This window comes from Corvus moneduloides, chromosome 8 (assembly GCF_009650955.1).
Source record: "Corvus moneduloides isolate bCorMon1 chromosome 8, bCorMon1.pri, whole genome shotgun sequence".
NCBI lineage: Eukaryota > Metazoa > Chordata > Aves > Passeriformes > Corvidae > Corvus > Corvus moneduloides.
In genome coordinates, this window is record NC_045483.1 from 23,569,322 (window position 1) to 23,589,387 (window position 20,066).

At 39.2% G+C, this 20,066-nt stretch overlaps 1 protein-coding gene across 6 annotated transcripts in view; it reads right to left on the reverse strand.

Annotated features, from left to right (window-relative positions):
* Window positions 1-20,066, reverse strand: part of DLG5 (discs large MAGUK scaffold protein 5) — a 98,052-nt gene that overhangs the window by 68,984 nt on the left and 9,002 nt on the right. Inside the window, exon 1 of one of the 6 annotated variants that reach the window (XM_032115774.1) lies at window positions 10,438-10,507. The exons of the other annotated variants lie outside the window; for them this stretch is intronic. Within the exon in view, the coding sequence (XP_031971665.1) occupies window positions 10,438-10,492 (55 nt within the window). The 5' untranslated portion in view covers window positions 10,493-10,507. Of the gene's footprint in view, window positions 1-10,437; window positions 10,508-20,066 lie in introns of those variants that run through there. 6 annotated transcript variants of the gene reach the window in all.

Sequence of the window (20,066 nt, forward strand, 5' to 3'; positions counted from 1 at the left end):
GCTGCGCCGCCCACAAGAACTTTTCATCCCTCACCAGAGATAACCTTCGGCTGTGATGAGGCAGTAACAACCTGATAACCTCCTTCACTGGCACAGGCACCAACAGGTTGTGTGTGAGCAGACCTCTCCCCTACACACACAGGGAAATACACAAAAAAACACTGCTTAAGCTTCCTAAAGGTAAAAGTAACACATGTAACTAAATCGAACAAAAAACCATCTTCCCCCAAGTACCAGAGTGCTCATGCAAATGCTCTCTCTACCTGGGAGTTAAGAATGCTGGGAAAAAAAGGAACTCATCTGGAAGCCATTATGGCACGAATTCCTGCTTTTTGCCTCTTCTCTGCAGGACATGAGTGCTGCTACTTTTCCTTCTCTCTCAGTCACGGCAGGACAAGGAGGAGACAGTGTTCTCAGCCTCTGCTGTGGCTCAACAGAGGGGGGAGGCAACCACGCGGTGCTTTGCAATGCCGAAGGAGTTTCTTTGCTTAAACATAGATATTCCTAGTGGCTTCTTCTTCTGGCTTCTAAATGACAAGGTCCTGCGTGGAGACTAAATCCATTTGAGTATCTAGAGAGGATTCTTCCTACATAGCAAGTGTATCAACATGCTAGACGGGACTTTTAGCTTTTTTGCAATTATTTTGGGAGAAAGCAACTGTAACTGCTGCGAGTCTAACAAGTCACCTAGTGGCTAATGACTTGCTTAGGGCCTTTTAAACCAACAGGTCTGGGTTACCAAGCAAGCAGTTGCAGTAAGCTTACAAGGTATAGATGGGAACTTGAGGTCCTAGCGACAGGCAGGCAGATTTTACTAAGCAGAGGACTTTTAGAACCCAAATTTTCACCCTAAGAGCAACTGTAAGGGTAGAGGGGGGGAAAGGGGGGCAATGCCTGCAAGACAGATAGCTAAATGCTCTATCAATTGATGGAAAATTGACAGATGGCTCTATCAATTCTGGGAAAAGCTCTAAAGCTTACTGCACTGACAGTGTACTGACAAAAGCCTGAAATCATACTCTGACAGGAAGCAGTAGCATTAGCATTACATGACAGCACACACTGAGCTTAATGGAATGCAGCTGACTTCCTCGGAGTCTGTGGAAGAGACACAGGCCAAAAATTCAGCAAATGCACTTGATGTCCAGCATGCTACTCCAAACACAAATATAATGCCCCAGCCCACTAAGGCAGTGACAGGAGAGAAGAAGAAATAAAGAAAGAAAACAGGACTACACCACAGAAGAAGCAGAACATGGCATCTTGGACAGCAGAACTGAGAGCTGTTGAGCAGAGAAAGAGTGGCCTCCCACCCAAGAGAGGTGACTAAGACAGTAAGTCAAGACTTGTTCTGACTGGGAAGTAACCTGCCTGTCAGAGAGGTCTGGTTTCTCCTTAACCATCTGTTACAATCTGGTTTAAACCCAGAAAAGCAAAGCAAACTAAGTCTCTGAGCATAAACCAAAAAGAACTTAGAAGGTTCAAAATATCCCCAGAAATGAGATTAAAACCAAACGAGGTTAGATGTTGTTGCCAAAAAATTGATGTATTTTATTTAATAGTATAAGAGGCAAAGAGAAGGGAAGAGAAAAGAAAGAGAGAAAGAAAAATAAGTGTGCGTGGGGGGTGGGGGAACAGGGAGAGGTGACAGGGGTTAGGTGGAAGCAGATCACCCATCTGAGGGTCCCAACGATGTCTCACATTGCTCCCCTCCATCTGGTCTGCTGGTGGTGGTGAGGGTCCCCCGTCGCCGCCGTGGCGACGCCGCTACATGCTGCCACACCACATGCCGCCACACGCCAAAGAGGGCAGAATCCCGTGGATTAATATACACTGTGGGCCAGGTGGGAACGCCCACGTGCCTCTCTTGCAGGGGCTGGCTTGACACACTGTCCCTTGCAGCACTGAGGGTCTGCTGCATCATCTCTGGTGCAGGGTCTGGGGACCCATTGGGGGGCCCCTGTGATGGGCCATGTCACCCCCTCCTGCTGTGGATAAGCTTCTTTCCCCCTTGGTGAGGACCCCTCAGCTGGGCTCCTCTGCACAGTGGAGGATGGGCAGTCACTGCGCCTCTGACCAGAGGCTTTTCCCAGATACCCAAACCTCTCCTCCCTCCACCCCTTGGTGCAAGGGTCTGTTCGAGGGTCTGTTTGAGCCTGGCAGCTGATAGCCCTGGGGCTGTGGTCTCCACCTTGGAGGTGTTAAGCCTGTGCTCAGTGAATGTCCCCAGCCCTGAGATGTTACTTTATCTTATCTTCATCAGTGATCGGTGTAAGGCCTCAGTCAGGGTCCCATTCAGGGTGTGGTAGTCTTCTCTTCAGCTTTTGTAATACAGTTTTAAAAGTCCTTTAAGAAAATGTTTAAGTCATAAAATATAATAGTTCAGTCTCTGACACCATCTCTCATCTATATTTTGGAGCAGAGGAGCAAATGAAGATGCTGCCTCCCCACCAGCACCACTTGTGAGTCATGAAGATTCAGTGGGGACAGTTTTAACATTCATATTCACCTACTGATGGCAGCACAAAGGTGCCCTAAATAAACATGCCAGGTGGTCAGGCATAACACACTGCAAGACTTTGCAAACTCTTCATTTAACCGTATAAACATCCACATTTCAATGATTCCACATCAACAACAGAAGAGGCAGTAAATATTGTGCCTCCAAAGGTAGCCTTGAACAGGCTTTGCTGTGCAGGCTTCATGGCAGGCTTTGACTCCTCCTCTCTTCCTTAAGCCTTCAGAACACTGGCCTTCTTTACATCTTTTTCCTTGATCAGGTTCTGTAGATATTGGGGATTTTCCTGAAGGAGATGGTGTCAATAAAACCAGCTGCCATCAGGATCAAGTGTTCCATTTTGATTTCCATTTCAACAATAGCTATGAGAATAGCGAGGTCAAGGGTGTGCAGAGGACACAAAAAACATGAGGAGAATGGGTTTAAAAAAAAAAAAAGGTAAACATTCATTGCATCCATTGTTTTCCTCACATACACACGGTTTTCAGCATGAAACACTGACATACAGTTATGACTAAACAATCAAAACCATGCAACTGATATAAACTAAGAAAAGGTTTCCCCCTAAACAAAACCCACCAAAAACCTGAAGTGAGATGAATTACAATGCTACAGCACCTATTACCACCAAATATTTGAAAGACATTACAACGAAGACCGAATTCTACTACTCTGTAACATGAAAAACTGTTTAGGAAATGATAATGAAGACACGGGTTGAGAAGGATCACTGTTTACCACAGGACTAAAATCTCCCCTGACATGAATTACAGCCATCTTTGATACTGCAACTCTTCTCTACAGGGCAGTTTCACCACTTTTTTCTTTATTCTCACATAGTACTGCATCATCTGCTGTTGTTACAGGTATTCTTATTCTACATTGCCATTAGATAAGTCAAGAATATTCCAGATATTTAAATTACAAAAAACTAGGTTACATTCAATCACAGTTTTTCCACATCCACTTATGTTGCTGCATGATTTTAATGTTAAGAATACAGTGTAGAAAAAATAAAAAGGAAACGTAATTGTGTAAACAGAAGTATGTAAAAGCAAACAGATGACTGGAGTTCAGATCAACAGTTCCATCTTTTCTAATAGTGCTATAAACCACAAATCCCTCATGGGAAATATTACATCTTCTCTCTGCTTGGGTAATATCTTCCAAAAATCGACATTTTGAGTACATTAGAAGATATGTTAAAAACAACCGTGAATATTAGTTTGGATCCATTAGAAAGTAGTTCACATTTCAAAATCCACAATGCAACAAATCCCAAAAGGGTTTTAATTTGTACAAAAGCATATAACCGTCTCTTTTCTTTCACAAATAACATCACAGGAAAACTTCAAAGAAAATTTAAATTCCTCAACTGTAAAGAGGGTTGATAGCATGTAGCTCTTTAAATCGTTGCTTTCCCTTCCTGTGCTACCCTTTTTCCTGATGGGAAAACAAATCTTGCAACTTTGCACTTAAAGGGCTAAATTTGCTTTTTAATTAGAGATGCTTGTGCTGATTCAGTTTTATTTAAAATGCAGAGATCCTTCCAGAAACACTTAATAAATCAGTACTTTAGAAAAAATTAAATGCACAGAATTAAGATAATTGAAATAAATGAGGGAAAAGAAATCCAAGCTACTGCAAAGATCCTTAAAGTAAAAAAAAAAACAAAAAAACCAAAAAAAAAACCCCAAACACCCAACAACTTGTTTCCAGCCAGAGGAAACATTTATGACTTCATAGACTTTCACAGAGGTCCAGACTTTTTTGATCAAGAGCAAAGTCAGATTACCTACCTGCTACTATCTTCAGTATGACAACGGGATGAACCAGAAAGATTTAATCCCATGAGCACTCTTATTTTTTGGCATGCTCTCTGTATGTATCCAGTTATGTATCCTGACAGGTGAGAGTTTGAGGTTGGTCATATTTATTTATCTTTCAGCCTCATAAAGCATGCTTTTCTCCATTCTCTAGACAGATTATCAGCGGGAAGGGTCTCAATGGACAAATGCACATTAACACTTGCGAAAACAAACAAACAAAACCCCACACAAACCCTCTTCGCCTACCCAGAGCTCCTATCTCAGTCCCCTGCACTATTAACAAGTCCAAGCATCAGAGTCCCATGATACAATAAGCAATACAACAAAGTTGTTACCTTCAGGCAGGCTAATAGGAAAAAAAACTAAAGCTGGTGACTTGCCACCAGCTCCACATACATAAAACGCAGGAGCTGATCAGTATTTGCAACTATCCAAGAGAAACTGAGCAGAAGCACCCTCCCAGGCATACAAGAAAAGCTTTACAATTCAAAACCAAGCTCAGTTTGCACACAAGAACATCTGGAACCCGTTCATTCTACATCAAGAAGTTTCCCCATCAAAAAGCACAACTTTGAGTGCTTTTTGGTGATGCCATCAGATAGCAATTATGACATGTAAAGAGAAGCCATCAGGAAAGTTTTGAAAAATTAAACCAAGCATCTGAGCTACCATGACCCTTTGAAGAGATGAGATACACCCCTTTACTAAAAACCTGTATTAGGGAAACATGTCCTTTTAAACAAGTCAGAACAAGCCCTACCTGGTTATAGAATTTACCTCCCTCATGCTGTTTTTAGGCTGAACCCCTGTAATTATTCCTAGAAGTGCAAATACTAACCACTATTACTCACTTGGTATTTGGGCACAGTAGATCAGCATTATCATCTGGTTTTCAAGGCAGGATGATTCTAGTCACAAAGTGTTCTTAAAATGTCACCTCCCTGGTTCCTCAGCTCAAGCAAAAAGGACAAGCATTTGCACAGGTTAAATGATCACTCACTGATTCATGCCTGCACGGCAAGTAGTGCACTCTGGCCAGAATTCATCACAAACAAAGTGTTGGTAGATTGGCAACTGGGATGCTTTGTCACACACAGAAACACAACTGCACATTTATCACCTACATGAATTAAGAGCGGATGCAAATAAAAGCAATATCCAGCATAACCAGCACATAAGTAGCAGTGATAATGGACAGCTAAAGGGAACATAAGACTCAAAATGATTCAAAGAAATTGCAAAGATAAACATTCAAACTGGAAGACTATACACAAAACAACCAGGCCATTATGTTTTACTGGCACATCTAGTGAGGCACTGGAATTTGCTTTGCGTTTTCAAAAGTGGATCTTCCAAAACATTCCCTTTCTCTTGAATGGGGAAAAAACCAGCTACTAGAACTAGTAGAAACAGGATAAGGAAATCCACACTGGCACCAGCAAAGTTATTCTTGGTTCATTGAGACAATGGAAAGCAACAACCACACTCCATGTTCCCCCAACTAGTAGAAATCAGAGCCCTAAGGAACCTGCTGACCCCTGTACTATTCTCATCCGTCTGAAGATGTATCCTGTCTCCTCCTTACATCCCACTGCAGAAACAGATCTGCTACTAGCTCTTCATCATTATCTTTCACAGCTTTCTGAGACACTGAAACCAACCTCCATAATTTTCCTACTTTTAAGTTTTTGTTTGTCTTAGCAAGAAAAAGGCAAGAATTTTCATTACTCTGTGTGTGTGTGGGAGCTCTTATGATTAGTATTTTTGGAGAAGAGAAAGAAAAGCTGTATTCTGAAAGCAAACAGACCAACTTTTATAGGACCAAAAACACACTGCCATGGCCTTGGCTCCAAATACACATACAATAATCTTTAAAAATACCCATCATCTCATCAGTATTCCTGTTTCCTTCCCAGAAATCTAGTACCCTATTTTCAAAACTAGAAATCATGCCTATATCTTTTACTTTTCAAGAAATGAGGTAAGGAAAACACTTGCACACTTTTGGTTTTGGTTTGTTTTTTTTTTTTTTAATAGAATACTGTTATCTGAAGGATGCATGTTCATTGAGTGGAAAAATTTAAGTCTTAACTGGCAACAAGAGGCAGCACAAAGGTTGATTGCATATTTAATTCAATTTACCAAGGTGGTATTTCTGTGTTATGAGTTAAACAAACAGATGTCACTTGGAACAAATGACAACGGTTTTCTGTTGCAAGTCTTGGCACAGAACAGTAAGGTGGCTTGATTAATTTCTTTAAAAATAAATTTTAAAAATAATTGTCACTGTTGATACACAGAAGCAAGATTATGTTTACCTTCTCAAAACTATGAAGTGTTAAAAAAAATTCCAACCTCTATACTTGAGGTCAAGATCAACATTATCTTATGCCAGGTGCTGTAGCCTACATTTATAAGAGCATGAATATGGATTTAGTGATGACTGAAAGCATTATTATTGGTTTTAAAATTTCAGATTAAAATTTGTTAAAACACACATGTCCATAGACTATACATACATTGTTCTTCCCACAAACAACGACAATAAAGAAGAAAGGTAACAGATGGGTTTTGACAGCCAGAAGTTTTAGCCAGCAATATTCAACACGAAAAGAATAGAAATCAACCTTAACAACTGTTAAATTACTGGGTCTTTTTCGCTAAATTAATGGGAAGCAGAAAGCTTTCTGAGAAACAGAATCACTCATAGTAGCTCAGTCTGTTTTCCAGTGGCTATCCATAAAAAACTGCATTTTAGAGAGTGACACAGGCATATACAAAGAGGATAAAAAAGAATGGGGAATAGGCTATTTGCAATACTACATGCTAATTAAGAGCAGGAATAGGTCTGGAGAAAACGCTGTGATGTGAAAGGAAATGTTCACCTGTTGAGGAGTAACAGCAATATTAACACATTCCTTAGTGTTTTGCTCCCTATGCTGAACTTCCAGGGCACTTGAAGGAACCTCCTGCATCCCTGTGACTAGAAGGTCAAAGCACAGATCGCATGAAGTGAAAATAATGCAAAGAACAAGGGCAGAAGGGATAAGCAGGGAAGTTTTCTTGACTGCTTTCTGAACGGTGTCAGGGCACAAGAGCTCTCCTGCCACTGTGACCACTGATCTCACTGTGACAGCTCAGCCTGAAACACAGCTCCCAACTTCACACACCCATAACAAGAAGTAGGTATAGCATAAGAAAAATCCAGAAACCAAATCAGAGTCGTGAAGGCATGATAAACCTTTAAATGGTTCAGACCTTTTCCATGTAGTTTGGTATTAAGCTAAATTATGTTAAAACCTAGACAGTAAAACACCAATTTGAAATTAAAAAATTGTTAGCACATTGACTTTTTTCTACTACAAAACTTTCAGCAAACTCAAAGCAAAAAAATATCCTGGATAGAGTTTCAATGTAGCATGGATATGCTCTCCATGGGTCTAGTCAAGCAACATTAAAGCTCTAACAGTGTGTTTTAAGAGGAGTAAGATTCATGACCCAGAAGCCCTAAAGAACAAATCACAACTTTTGTTTTAAAAAGTCCTGTTGCCTCTGTGTTTACAAGAATGGCAGAAAAATCTGTCAGCATGGCTTCTACACACAAAGAAAACTGGAATGATAAAACCCACTCTTCTTACCAAGACAGAAGCTCCAGCACGGCAGTATTGTGGTTGTTAGAAAGGCAGGCCTATAAAATTCTGCTTATTGTCTGAATAGAAGTACTACAGAGGAATGTTGTAAAAATTTTCTAAGGAGATTTAAGAGTGCTTTTAAATTGCTGGGCAAAGGGACGAAATTGAGAACCTGAAGAAAGCTGATCTACAACTGGAGCCAATTTCATTTGTCTCGATATTCCTGTGTCTACTCAGACAACAAATGCTGTAACGTGAAACATAGCAAAAGTAGTATTTACTTCCCACATAAGTTATATGTCTCCCATAAATTTCTATGTCAGTGAAGCAAACAGTAAAGGCATATTATCCCTGTCCCTGTGTTTTCCTGCAGACTGAAAAAGCTGCTGACTGTTCAAATCTTAATCTTCACACCAAGGTGACAGAGATCCCCATTCTGTTTATTTTTCATCAAAACAGACAGAAGAGCTCTTTATAACTTGCAGGAGGCATAGCCTCCTCAAAAGGTGAGCCTCAGCACAGCACCAGCAGAAGACAACTGCTGTGCACCATCTAATGTTTATTTTCATCCTTGGTGACTTTTTTTTGGTGTGGAATAAGAAGCTAATATGCCGGATGCTATTCATGTTTCCAAAACTTTGAACCCGGTTAATTTATTGCAATTTGCTCATTTTGAAACCTGTTCTCACTACTGAAATACTACACTGATTATTGCACCAGTTAAAGAACTGAAAACTGGTATCATTTCGGCTTCATACATCCAGTAAAAGCATGATCTCCTTCATCTGAATGTCTCACAGTGGTGTACATTACAGATGTGTCTAGGAACCTCTGTGTGTGTATATATAGGTACAAAAAACTCTGGAAAATGTTTTCAACATCAACTACACATCTCACTTTCCTCATTAAAAGTATTTTTTTAAAGTAAGTTTGATTATGAATAACAGCTTCATAAAAAAACAACAGCTCTGCACTGCAGCCCCACTTCTGCCTTCAATATACCAGGTCTTCTAGAAAAGCCTGGCAAGCTTCAGAATTGAGGCTTTCAGCCATGCCCCATTTGACACACACTGTGCAGAACCAACATTGTGCCAATAAATTAACTTCCATAGCAAAAGCTATGCCACTCACTTCATCCAAAAGATAGGCTGTAGCATGTTCAAAACACAGCAACTTCCACCTGAATCTGCAGGCGCAAACTCAAGACTTCCTTACATGCACTGCCAAAACTCTCCCATGAGATTTCCAGGAAAAGTTCCACGAGATTTCAAAACAAAGAATAAAATAATCGAGGGTATGGGAATGATGATACAGAAATAAAAACACCATGTCTGAGGACAGTGACTCGCCAGACCTCTGTTTACATACAAGTCACTTGCAGAAAGCCCTGATGTCAAAGCCAGGTTTGCAATGCTTTCATTTTTCAGCCTCTGCTACTAACAAGACTATCTTCTATACATGATTATAAATGGAGGAGGGTATAAATTGACACATCACACTTGCACACGCAGGACTTCAACATCCCACTTAGAAGGACCTTTCCTTTCTATCACATTCTATATGACACATATGCAGACCAATGACATGCTTGAAATTTTTTTGACATGCCATTTTAGCTATTGGCAACCTGTTACCAGAAATCACTTAGCAGTTTGTCTCTAGAAAAGCTGACTGCCTAGGAACCAACATAAGACCTGAGAAGCTATCCAACTGGTACAGGTTCTATACACAACTAAAAAGGTAATGTGGTTCAAAGAGAAATTACTTCACAGCACGTATGTGGCTGTAGAACATATATCCTGGGCTGGGGATGAGATGAACACAGACAAATACTTGTTTTGGAAGGAAAAAAAGAATTCTCTTCCCCCATGTTTTGCTTTTAATCAGTCTGCACACAAACACTGGAAGCCAGGTTGTTGGGACTTCAGTTAAGAGCTTCCCATGCTGCTGAACACTGAAAGAGGGAAGTAGGTTATGACACTACCACAATCAAACCACAAGAAAACTATGATTTTGGCCTCAGAATGTTTCACTTCTTCATGCTGCACAACTCTTAGCATGAACCTTATAAAATAATGGCTGGATTGAACATTTGACTTTGATTTGCTAGTCAAAATGTTTTTCCTTCTTTAAAGGAGTTTTGGCAATTTATTTCAATTTGTTTCTGCTTGTAAACAGCAATTTGCTGTATTTTACAGCCAACTTACTGCAAAGAATGGCTGAAATAAATCTATCCACCGTTCATCTAACCACAGATCAATGCTATCAAAAATTGAATCCCTCAGAAAAGGTGAGAAGTAACATAAAGGAATTACAAAAGGAAAAAAGAAGCACTACTCAAAATTTTTCACAACCTTTAACCATTTCCTTTCCAAAACCAAGCAGAAAGCCAAAGGAATACCAACAAAGAGCCCATAAAGATACTCAACACCAATGTAACCATTCAACTTTCCAATACCTTTCAGTGAAGCTTTACAGTAATGCATTTCTGCTTCTGCTCTCTTCCAACTCATCTTCCTTCTCAACTCCAAAGATTACAGGTTGATTGTACAGACAGTATCTCATATATGCTGTTCCCAAATCCTCCCAACCCAGCTAAGCTTTGTCATTATCATGATGTTATTGTCTTCCTCATCAAGTTCGTGTTCCACAAACAGGTCTCTGATTAAAGACAGACACGTTTGCTTCATAACCATAGTCATTATCACCTGGTTTCAGATGCTGCCTGCATAACACTTCATTTTCCTTATTTCTACGTTATACCTATAATTCTATTTGTTGCCCTCTTCAGTATTGCTTTTGGGATGAATGAGATCAGCAAGCAAGTACTCATAAAACGAAGTAAGCTTTAAGCTTAAGTTAATGCAAGCTTGAAAACAAAAAGAATAAGAAACTATCAGAGAAAGCACACAGGAAATGTTATTACAAGCAACCATATTATTACTTTTGCCCATATTACTGTGCATGTACCAACTATTCTATGACTATGATCAGACAATTGAGCTCAGTCCCTGTGATTTAAAAATATAAGCTAATATAATGCTGTGGTGTGGGGGGCTAAAGAAATTATAGTTCTGTATGCTCAACAACCAAGTATTACTGGAACGCTACTAGTCAAGCTGCAGAAGGAACTTACACTAATAAGTGGCAAGAAGTTATAAAATCAGCACTAACAATCCTAAGAGCAGTGTCTGAATAAATGAAACACAAATTCATGTCTTGCATGCCAATCAGTTTAGATACAGGTTCAAAATACTTCATGTGCTTCCTGGCATGGCAATATTCTTCTAAAGCAATATCTCTGTAACCACACAGATTTTCGGTTTTCCAAATAGTTGGAATCATAAGGCAGTGTGCATATATCAACATTTTTCTGTTTAAAATTTTATTCTCAATAACAGAACATTTATCAACAGAGGTCTGGAGAACACATTCCAGTGTTAGTTTTAACTATGAGTAGAAGCTTTTGTCCAAGGGTGACTGAAGAGAAGCAGTAAATAAACCCCCAAAACAACACAAAAAACCCCCCAAAAACAAACAAACAAAATCCCCACAAAACCCCCGAAGAAAGAAACAAACTACAAAAACCCCACCCCAACTAACTAACCAAGGAAACCCGAACTAGTTTCTAGTAAGCTTTACAAGGAACATCACCGGTACAAACTAAAACATAAGCAGATTTCCTGCAATAACACAGGCTGAAAAGCCTAAGTCTGCTAACTCACCCAAAAACTATTGCCATATTTCAGGCACTACAAACTGTGCACAGAGCACGGAGCAGACACCTTCCCAGCCAAAACCAAACAGAACCCCCTGCAAATAAGGCCTGGACTCAGTGCTAGCAGTGGAGAGGTGACCCGGAGCGCCGGCTCTAGCGCCGCGCGGGGCAGCCGGCGGCTCTGGCGGTCCTTCAGCAGCGCGACAGCCCCGGCACAACAAAGGGCTGTTGTTCCGCGGCAGCAGCAGGCGGCAGCTGAACCAGCTGGCCCAGTACCCTACCGTGTCTGTGGGACATCAAAGGCTGGCTGTGACCTAAGCAGACAATTAGGATGCGTGGGTGTAGAGTTACAGAGTTCCAAGAGGTCACTCACGGATGAATTTTAGCACTGCAGTACAACCCCTTTATAAAGCAGTATTACTGGCTTTGCGCAACCAGCCTTCGGGCTGATCCCAGATCTAGGGAAGTGACTGCAACGCTACTTTACTTTTTTTCTTTATAAAGTTTACTGCAAAATTAAAGCGCAATTCCTGAGATGAGCTAAGTAGCTTAAACATATATACAACAAATTTAGTTTGCAAAGGATAGATACTGTGTTATCTTCTCTTACAGAACCATGTAACCAAGTTAACCAAGACACTGATGAGGAAAGGAGGGAACAGCTGTAGAGTAATTAGCAAGGACAACAATCACACCCTATTGCCAGACACTCAAGCTGCAGCAATAAGGTACAACACTCCAGCACTAAGTAAGGCTTGTAAGTTCTATACATATGGTGTAAACATAAATTCAAGAGATACCTCCTTGCAAAGAAGCCCAGCTGTTCTTTGCCCTCCGTTGAAGACACCACCAGCATCAACACCATCTATCCCACCACACAGCACTGCCCTTCTCACCACCTCAATCCCAAGGTGCTGTCACAGGACTATTTCCTCTCTTACTTCTGCTGCTCCCCAAGAGACAACTCTCCTCATTTAACCACCAGTTCCAAATGTGCATGCCAAACTAATAAAGACAGATCTGAAGCAGAAAAAACTGGGCCAAGATCACAACACCTCTATGCCATACCAGTCATTTAATCACATAAAGACAAGAAGTTCTTAGATGATGCAGTAATTAAAATATCAGAACAGATTTCTTTCTTCTTCACTCTTAGTATGGCTCCAGCAGTAAGGCTAAAGAACACTTGCTAATCAAATTAGCTTGAGTCAGGTACTCTGAACAGTTACACATCCTTGTGGCAGACCTTCATGCAATCCTGTACTTGGGGATTCACAGTGACTACAACTGGTATACAAATCTGCATATTTTTGAATTTTCAAAATACGTTATGTCTGGAGTAAAAAATAACTTAATTTTCCTGATTTTTAAAGGATCTTAAAAACTATTATCCCATGATTCAGGTGCTTAACAGAAGTTTCAAATAAAAACACTGAAATCCTGAGGTTTGAAAAATATCTTCATGCCTTTGCTTCAGTCCAGCACCTTATTTCACATTTAAGGTGATTCCCCTGTAGGATATTCAACAGCAGCAAGGAAGCGCCAAGAGAGGGCATTTAACTTTCAAATGCTGCCGAACTGGAATGCAACTGACACTATGAGAAAGCAAATTTTGTTTGCCAATTATCATATCAGGAACTCAGGCACTGGTTTAACAACATTAGGGTCACACTTAATCATCCCAACTCATGTAAGCAGCAATATCTGAATACAACCCAAGAGACAAAGTGTTCTCTTGCTAAAGACGAGCATATGCTTATGCACCTTGTTAAATTGAACTGAATCTTTCAAGTGATGCTGTTTGAGGAAGCTCTTTAGAATTTCCTTTTTTTTTTCTTCCCCCTCTTTTTTTCTAAGACCTAAGAGGTTATCTTATTGAAACTCACTTCATCTGAAGAAAAATCTCTTGGGATCAAACTACTGTTTTTACAGGTTTAAAAAAACAAAGCAAACAAACAAACAAATCCAACACCAAAGTTACACTGTAGCACTTGACATGAAATTAATCAAAATGAAACATTTTCCTGCTTCTTCTCTTCTTACACAACTCATTGGAACAGACAAAATTTCTCTACCAGTTTTCACCAAAATGCATCCTGAGAGTTCCCAGAACATCATAATTCTTAACTCTTGAACATTTAATTAAATACTCCCAAACCACAACTTTTAGGAACAGATCTATTTCAGTCAGGACATCACCAGAACATAGGAGTTAAATGTAACAACCTTACCATGGATAGTTCAAACTCCATATGGTAGTTCAAGAACTGAACTATATATTTCTGAAAAACATTCTATTTTACAGAATAAAATTTGATTAATTACACTAATTAGAATATTACAGACCCAACTCAAAGGGATTTAGTACATTCATGTCAGAGCTATGTTCAAAAGCAGAAAATCTCAAAACATAGAACAGCACTATTTTTCATAGCATTCAATAACCTTTGAAATGTTACTGTGATCACAAAAGTAATTTCTACTGCTTTTTCCTTCTAATTAAAAAGCCAAAGAGCAATAAGCAAGATGACAGAAGCCAAGAGTAAGATGAAGAGAGAAACAAACCAGATGGGAATATATTTATATATACTTAAGTTATTCACAAATTATGAAAAAAGAAATATCAAAATCTTTTCATTTGCCCTATAATCAGTGGTCTTTTCTAAAAGAGTTTTCAGATATTTTTATGTAAAGAGGATTGTGAATTCTAATTAAGATACAGCTGTAAGCCAGGATCCTCCATCATACAATTAACCTTAAATCCAGCCTCTAGCCGAGCGGGGTGCAGATGGAGATAGACAGATGTAATTTTAAAGTCCATCAGCAGTAAGCCACTGGGAGAGGTTGCAGGCTTTCCTGTATTTCTACTTTGTACAGGGCGGTAGGCTATTTTTGTCAAAATATACCAGGAAGACACAGCTACTGTGATATAGTCACAGTACTTTTATATTAGCTTGAGCTTGCATCGTATACTATAAAGCACTAATTTTGAAAAAAAATTACAACTGCATTCTTATTTCTGCAGGCTGCACTGTCTCACAGAGTGCTGGAGTAGGTAAGGCATTCCCAGCTTCATTTCTGTCCTTCAGGATCAACTCCTCCCTTCTGTGCTTCAGACCTCACCTCTCCAACTGTAAAACTTTATTCTACCACCATTCTGAACATGTAAAGTGAGATTAACTGTTGAAAAAACATCATTTTGAACCTAAATTCTCAAAAAAAGAAAAAAAAAAAAAAGTTGTGCCGTGGCACATCGTTTCTGGTTTTGTAATACATGTTCTGCTCTGCCATGGTGTTTGCATGCACATCTTAGTTTCCTCCAAATGATGGAAATCTTCTCAAGTCTTCAACTCATCAATGTCACTAAAAATCATGCATTCATGGAAATTCACAACTTTTGTCAATTTTGAGATAAGAGACAATAATATTGTGATCTTATTGTGATCCATCTAAGAATCAACCTTTCACGTGAATTTGGTAATCCTACATCTAAACATGCTATAGCAACTAGAACTCAACTATACTTCTATAATTTCTTACAGTAAGAATATTGAAGAGAAATATCCAATAGCAAGGCATAACACATGCAGTTTGGCATTTTCTACTAACCAGAAACCTATGAAGAGCTTCTGCTTAGTGTCTGAAAACAGTACTAAGATTGCACATTTCAAATGTTTTTATGTTCCTATTTAAGATCTGCAAGTAGCACTTAAGCATAGGAAAAAAAGAATATTTTATCTTCATATAATGCAGTCAATTCACATCCCACCATCATACATGAGCCATTTGCTTATCTGAAAGCAGCAGCAAAGATTAAATTTGCATTAACCATTTTACCACAGTTATCCCACCCAAGCTGGGGAAATCAGCTATACCTCCCATGCACTGCAAAGGGCATTCTTCACGAGTTTTACACAGGAGTTGAAAAAGGAATCACAAAATAGATGGATGCAATGGTAAAACGTTCAGACCCAGACTCTTAACTCTAGGGTCATGAACTGACAAATTTAAGAACACAAGGGTATTCATGCACATTTTTAATTATGGATCACTGCATATCTGACCACGCCGAAGACCTGGACAACAAACATCCTGGCCTTGATGTTCAAAACGATATGCCAAAACCAGATGTACTTTACTGAAGTGGGAGCTGTAACAGCACTGCTAAGTAAAAAGCTTTTTTAAACATTTATTATGTGTGGCAGGGAATTCTTTGTGCAAACTCTAACTTTTAGCGAGGACAATCTCAGCCATCTTAAGTGACTTTGTATAAAAGCAACCAGGAAAAGCTCACAGTCACCCTGGCAGAGGAAGTTCAACAAGTTTGCTCTTACTTCTCTCAGCCACCCTCTCCACATCTCAGCCCTAAATCTCTAGAAAGATCCTCATCACTCCACCCATGCCACAAAGCTGAGAGACCCTGAGCCCAGGCTGGCTGATGTGGTCTCCTCTGACCCCGCGCTCACAGAACACCTGATTTGCAAGGCAAGTTGAAAACACTTAAATCCCACCCCATCCGGAGCCCATGAAAAGTCACTTAGGTCTGCCAACAAACTCAGGGCTTAAGCAAGCACATATAATTGCCCATTATATATTTTTTCCCCCTTAGAGAACTCCACCTGATTTTCATCACGAAAGCAGTCCCTGCAATCAGTTGCCTCATACTTCAGTAACAATGCATTATTCATATCCTGCTCTGAATACACATCCTTTCTCTCTTCTCCATGGTAGAAGTCCCCAAGTCCTTTAGAGGTGATCATTCCACTAACAACATTCTACACTTACCTCCATGATGTTTAGTCCTTACTTTTGCACTAGGAAACTAGCACAGAGCAATTACCATCAGTAATGCTGGATGTTCAGCTTAGACATCCACAAAATGGCTGAAATAAAATCATCAGAAGGCAGCTGGCAAAGAAAGCTTCTCTCTGAAGTGACATTTCTAAAGAGCATTATTTGAAGCTAAAATTGGTTTTTATACAAAGATGAAATGAGCATTTTTAGCTTAAGCATTAGCAGGTTCACTCTTAAGGAAGCTCTTAATGACCTAGAGCTGTTTGGAAGACTCAGAATGGCACCTTTTCCCCATGATGCCACTTCCAGACAAAACTGCAGATAAACACTATACCTTGTAGTGTGTACAGAATGAAATTTTCTAAGACTCCACATTACTTTATTTAAATCCTAATCTTGATCTGAAAAAAAATTACAGGAAGAATTATATATATTTCATTGTTTTCATTATGATAATTAGTCTATGCTGAATGAAAACTAGTCTTCGGGTAATTCCTGTTTAGGAAGAAGTCTGTAAATTTCTCGAGGCTGATATAAAATTAAGACAAAAAAGGGCCACAAAGCATTTTCTTTGAAGTATTTTAAAAAGAAGGAAAAAATTCAGCAAGATCTGTTACAGGAATAAACATTTTGGTAAAGCCAAATTTTACATTCAGAATGCTGCAGATATACATATTTAAGATGTGCTTATTAAAACACCCACACAATATCAAAAAACTGTTGGAGCAGAAAGACTAACTTCCATAATTCACTTCTGTCCAGCCTAACAAGAGAACTCAAGAAAAATTTCATTTCTTCAAGGACTTTCAAAAAACCTTTCAGGAAATGCCTAGCCACTGGTGTACCCTGCAATCCAATCATGACATACAGACGATTCATTTCCCCTTCCCAATATGTCACAGCATTTACTACCTTTATTTATAAATGTTCAGAACAACTTCGTTAACCAAAATAAGCTTACAACATGAACATCAGAATTTTATGTTTTCTGTAATTTCTTCAAATCAAAACTTATGTAATTTACAGAAAATTATAACTTTCGAATCTCACTGAAAAAGCTGTGCTTAGCGTAAGGATCTCTCTTAAGGTAATACAGTTATTTGTCCTGTTAAGCTCTTTCTTATATGTTTATCTTCCACAAAGCATACAGATAACACAGATATAACAGGTCCCCTACCACAACCATCATGAATAGACACAGAGTACTCAGTGAGAAAGCCGAGAAGCCTGTCTTCACAATACACATGTGAACTGAAAAGCACGAGGACAGCAGAAAATGGAGAACAGAGATTAGCCAGCCAAATGAGACTCCACTCCATAAGCTAACAGTGTTCTGTTGAAATTAAGAAAATGAAGTACACTTTTATTTTCTGAAACAGATCACATAACATGCAGATACTATCTATATTAGACACTACTGAGAATTGAATCAAAGGCCAAGGCTTCATGATCTAATCCATAAGATCAGAAATCCTACAGCCTCAGTGATCCAAATTCACCCCCTCTAACTGTTGTAAGACCAGGGAATTATTCTAAACATTTATTATCTCTCAAAAGCCACAATGTCAAATAAAATGGTTTTAGCTATTACTGTGCATTTGCATCTCACACGGTAACAAAAATCTGTGCAACTTTGACAAAGCTTTAATTTTGGGGTGCACTGTAGGAACAAGCCAAAATATTTTGATAAGAGAAAGCTGGTCTTTAAAAGTCTTATCTACTTTCAATATATATATTTTTTTAATTATTTCTCATTACAAAAGAAGCAAGTATTAAAAATTTCCATGCACAAATGTACACATACAATGCATTTGACGAGATGAATTCACAGAATTTTTTTATGTGGATTTCCTCCATAAGCTACTACAACCTTAGACAGGATCTGGCTCATGTGCCCATGAGAAAGCCAAACAGATACAGGGCAAAACCAATAAACTCCACACTGTATTGTTGCAATGCAGACTACTTTAAGAAGAATAAAAACTTTCCAGAGATGCTGAGAAACACGCAGTGTAGCACCCTGAAACTCCTTACAAGAGAGCACAGTGTAGCAAAGTGCTCATCACTGTAACCAGGCAATAGCTACACTGCAATCCTTCCAGTTGCACCAGTCTGCCTTCGCCTTCTGCTTATCACTGGTATGGAGAAAATCATGGGCCCCAAAAGACAAGCTCAGTACCAATACCATACTAACAACCTGGCATTTTGCAGCACGTTAAGAAACTTGCTAGAGTTGGCTCTAAATTTAAATTGAGATTTGACATTCTAGACAATATAATGAGATACTCCCTGACAAATGAAATTTTATGCAAGTCATGTATGCACAGCATATCACTGAAGATCAACTCAGCCAGAGATAGAAAAACAGCTCAGCATTTACACATTGTGTTTTCTTCCAGTCCAGCACACACTACACACAGGTTTCAGGCAGTGTTGTACAGAACAGGACTGCCACCAGCCTTGACAGACAAGTTTTTCTTGTATGTTTTTACTGATTTTCATACTAATACCAATACTCCTGACGTCCTACCACGTCCTAAAATCCCGAGACAGAAAGTATCTCTGACCTTCATATCTGAAACTACTTCTCAGTGTTATCAAGGAACTTTCTGTTCAGCCAAAACACTGCTTTGACACTTGCAGCAATGCAGCCCTCAAAATACTCCAGATTACCTCAAAGGTGCCAGGAAAATAGGAAAGGTTCATGAACCAGGATAACAAATTAATATATCTGAAATATAGCATACCTTAAAGTGCTGGCCTACCAGCAATTTAGAAAAGTATCTCACTATATATCTCTCAAAGTTAATGTCTGCAGTCTATATCTAAATCAGCCGTGGGGTTACTCAATAGGGAGGGAGGCAGGGTTAACCCATTAAGGCAAACTAATCAGACCCTTAACCAAAAGTAGTCAATGCATCTTATCGAAAGTGTCCTTTCCTAATATGCCCTAAAGGTAACTAGAAGCCTCAAAACCTTAAACTTCTCCAGCAAAAAAAGGAAAGACTGCTTGTGCACTGTCAGAGCAGCAAAGGAAAGCTGTGGCAGCATATCTAAATAGAGAGGTGAAAATAGGCAGCGTGAGCATCCTAAGGTTCATTGCCACAGAAAGCAGAAAAGGGACTGAACAAGTAGGTTAGATTTTTAATACACCCTCCTATTAAAAGAGGGGAAAAAATACCACTACCTCAAGGTGAAAATAATATAATTGAAAGTGAATGCCCTCTTGAGAATACCTCTTTTTTGATCTTGAGAGGGTTTAGTACCACTTTTTGTGATTTTATTATTCTAAAATTCAGGTACGCCTACAGAGTTTGTTCAGAGTCTAACCCTGCACCAGAAGTACATATGATAGAGCAACTGATGGCAATAACAAATCAGTTGATCAATTACAGAGGAAAGCCTGTTAATACTTTTTGTTTGTTGGGGTTTTTTGTTTGTTTTGTTTTTCTTGAAGACCTTAGCATTTTATATTATTTTTAACCACACCTACTTAAGTCAAACTGAAAGAGCAAAAACATGCCCTACATTCAATTAAACCTTAAGCAAGCTCTCAAATAACATCGCTCTCTCTC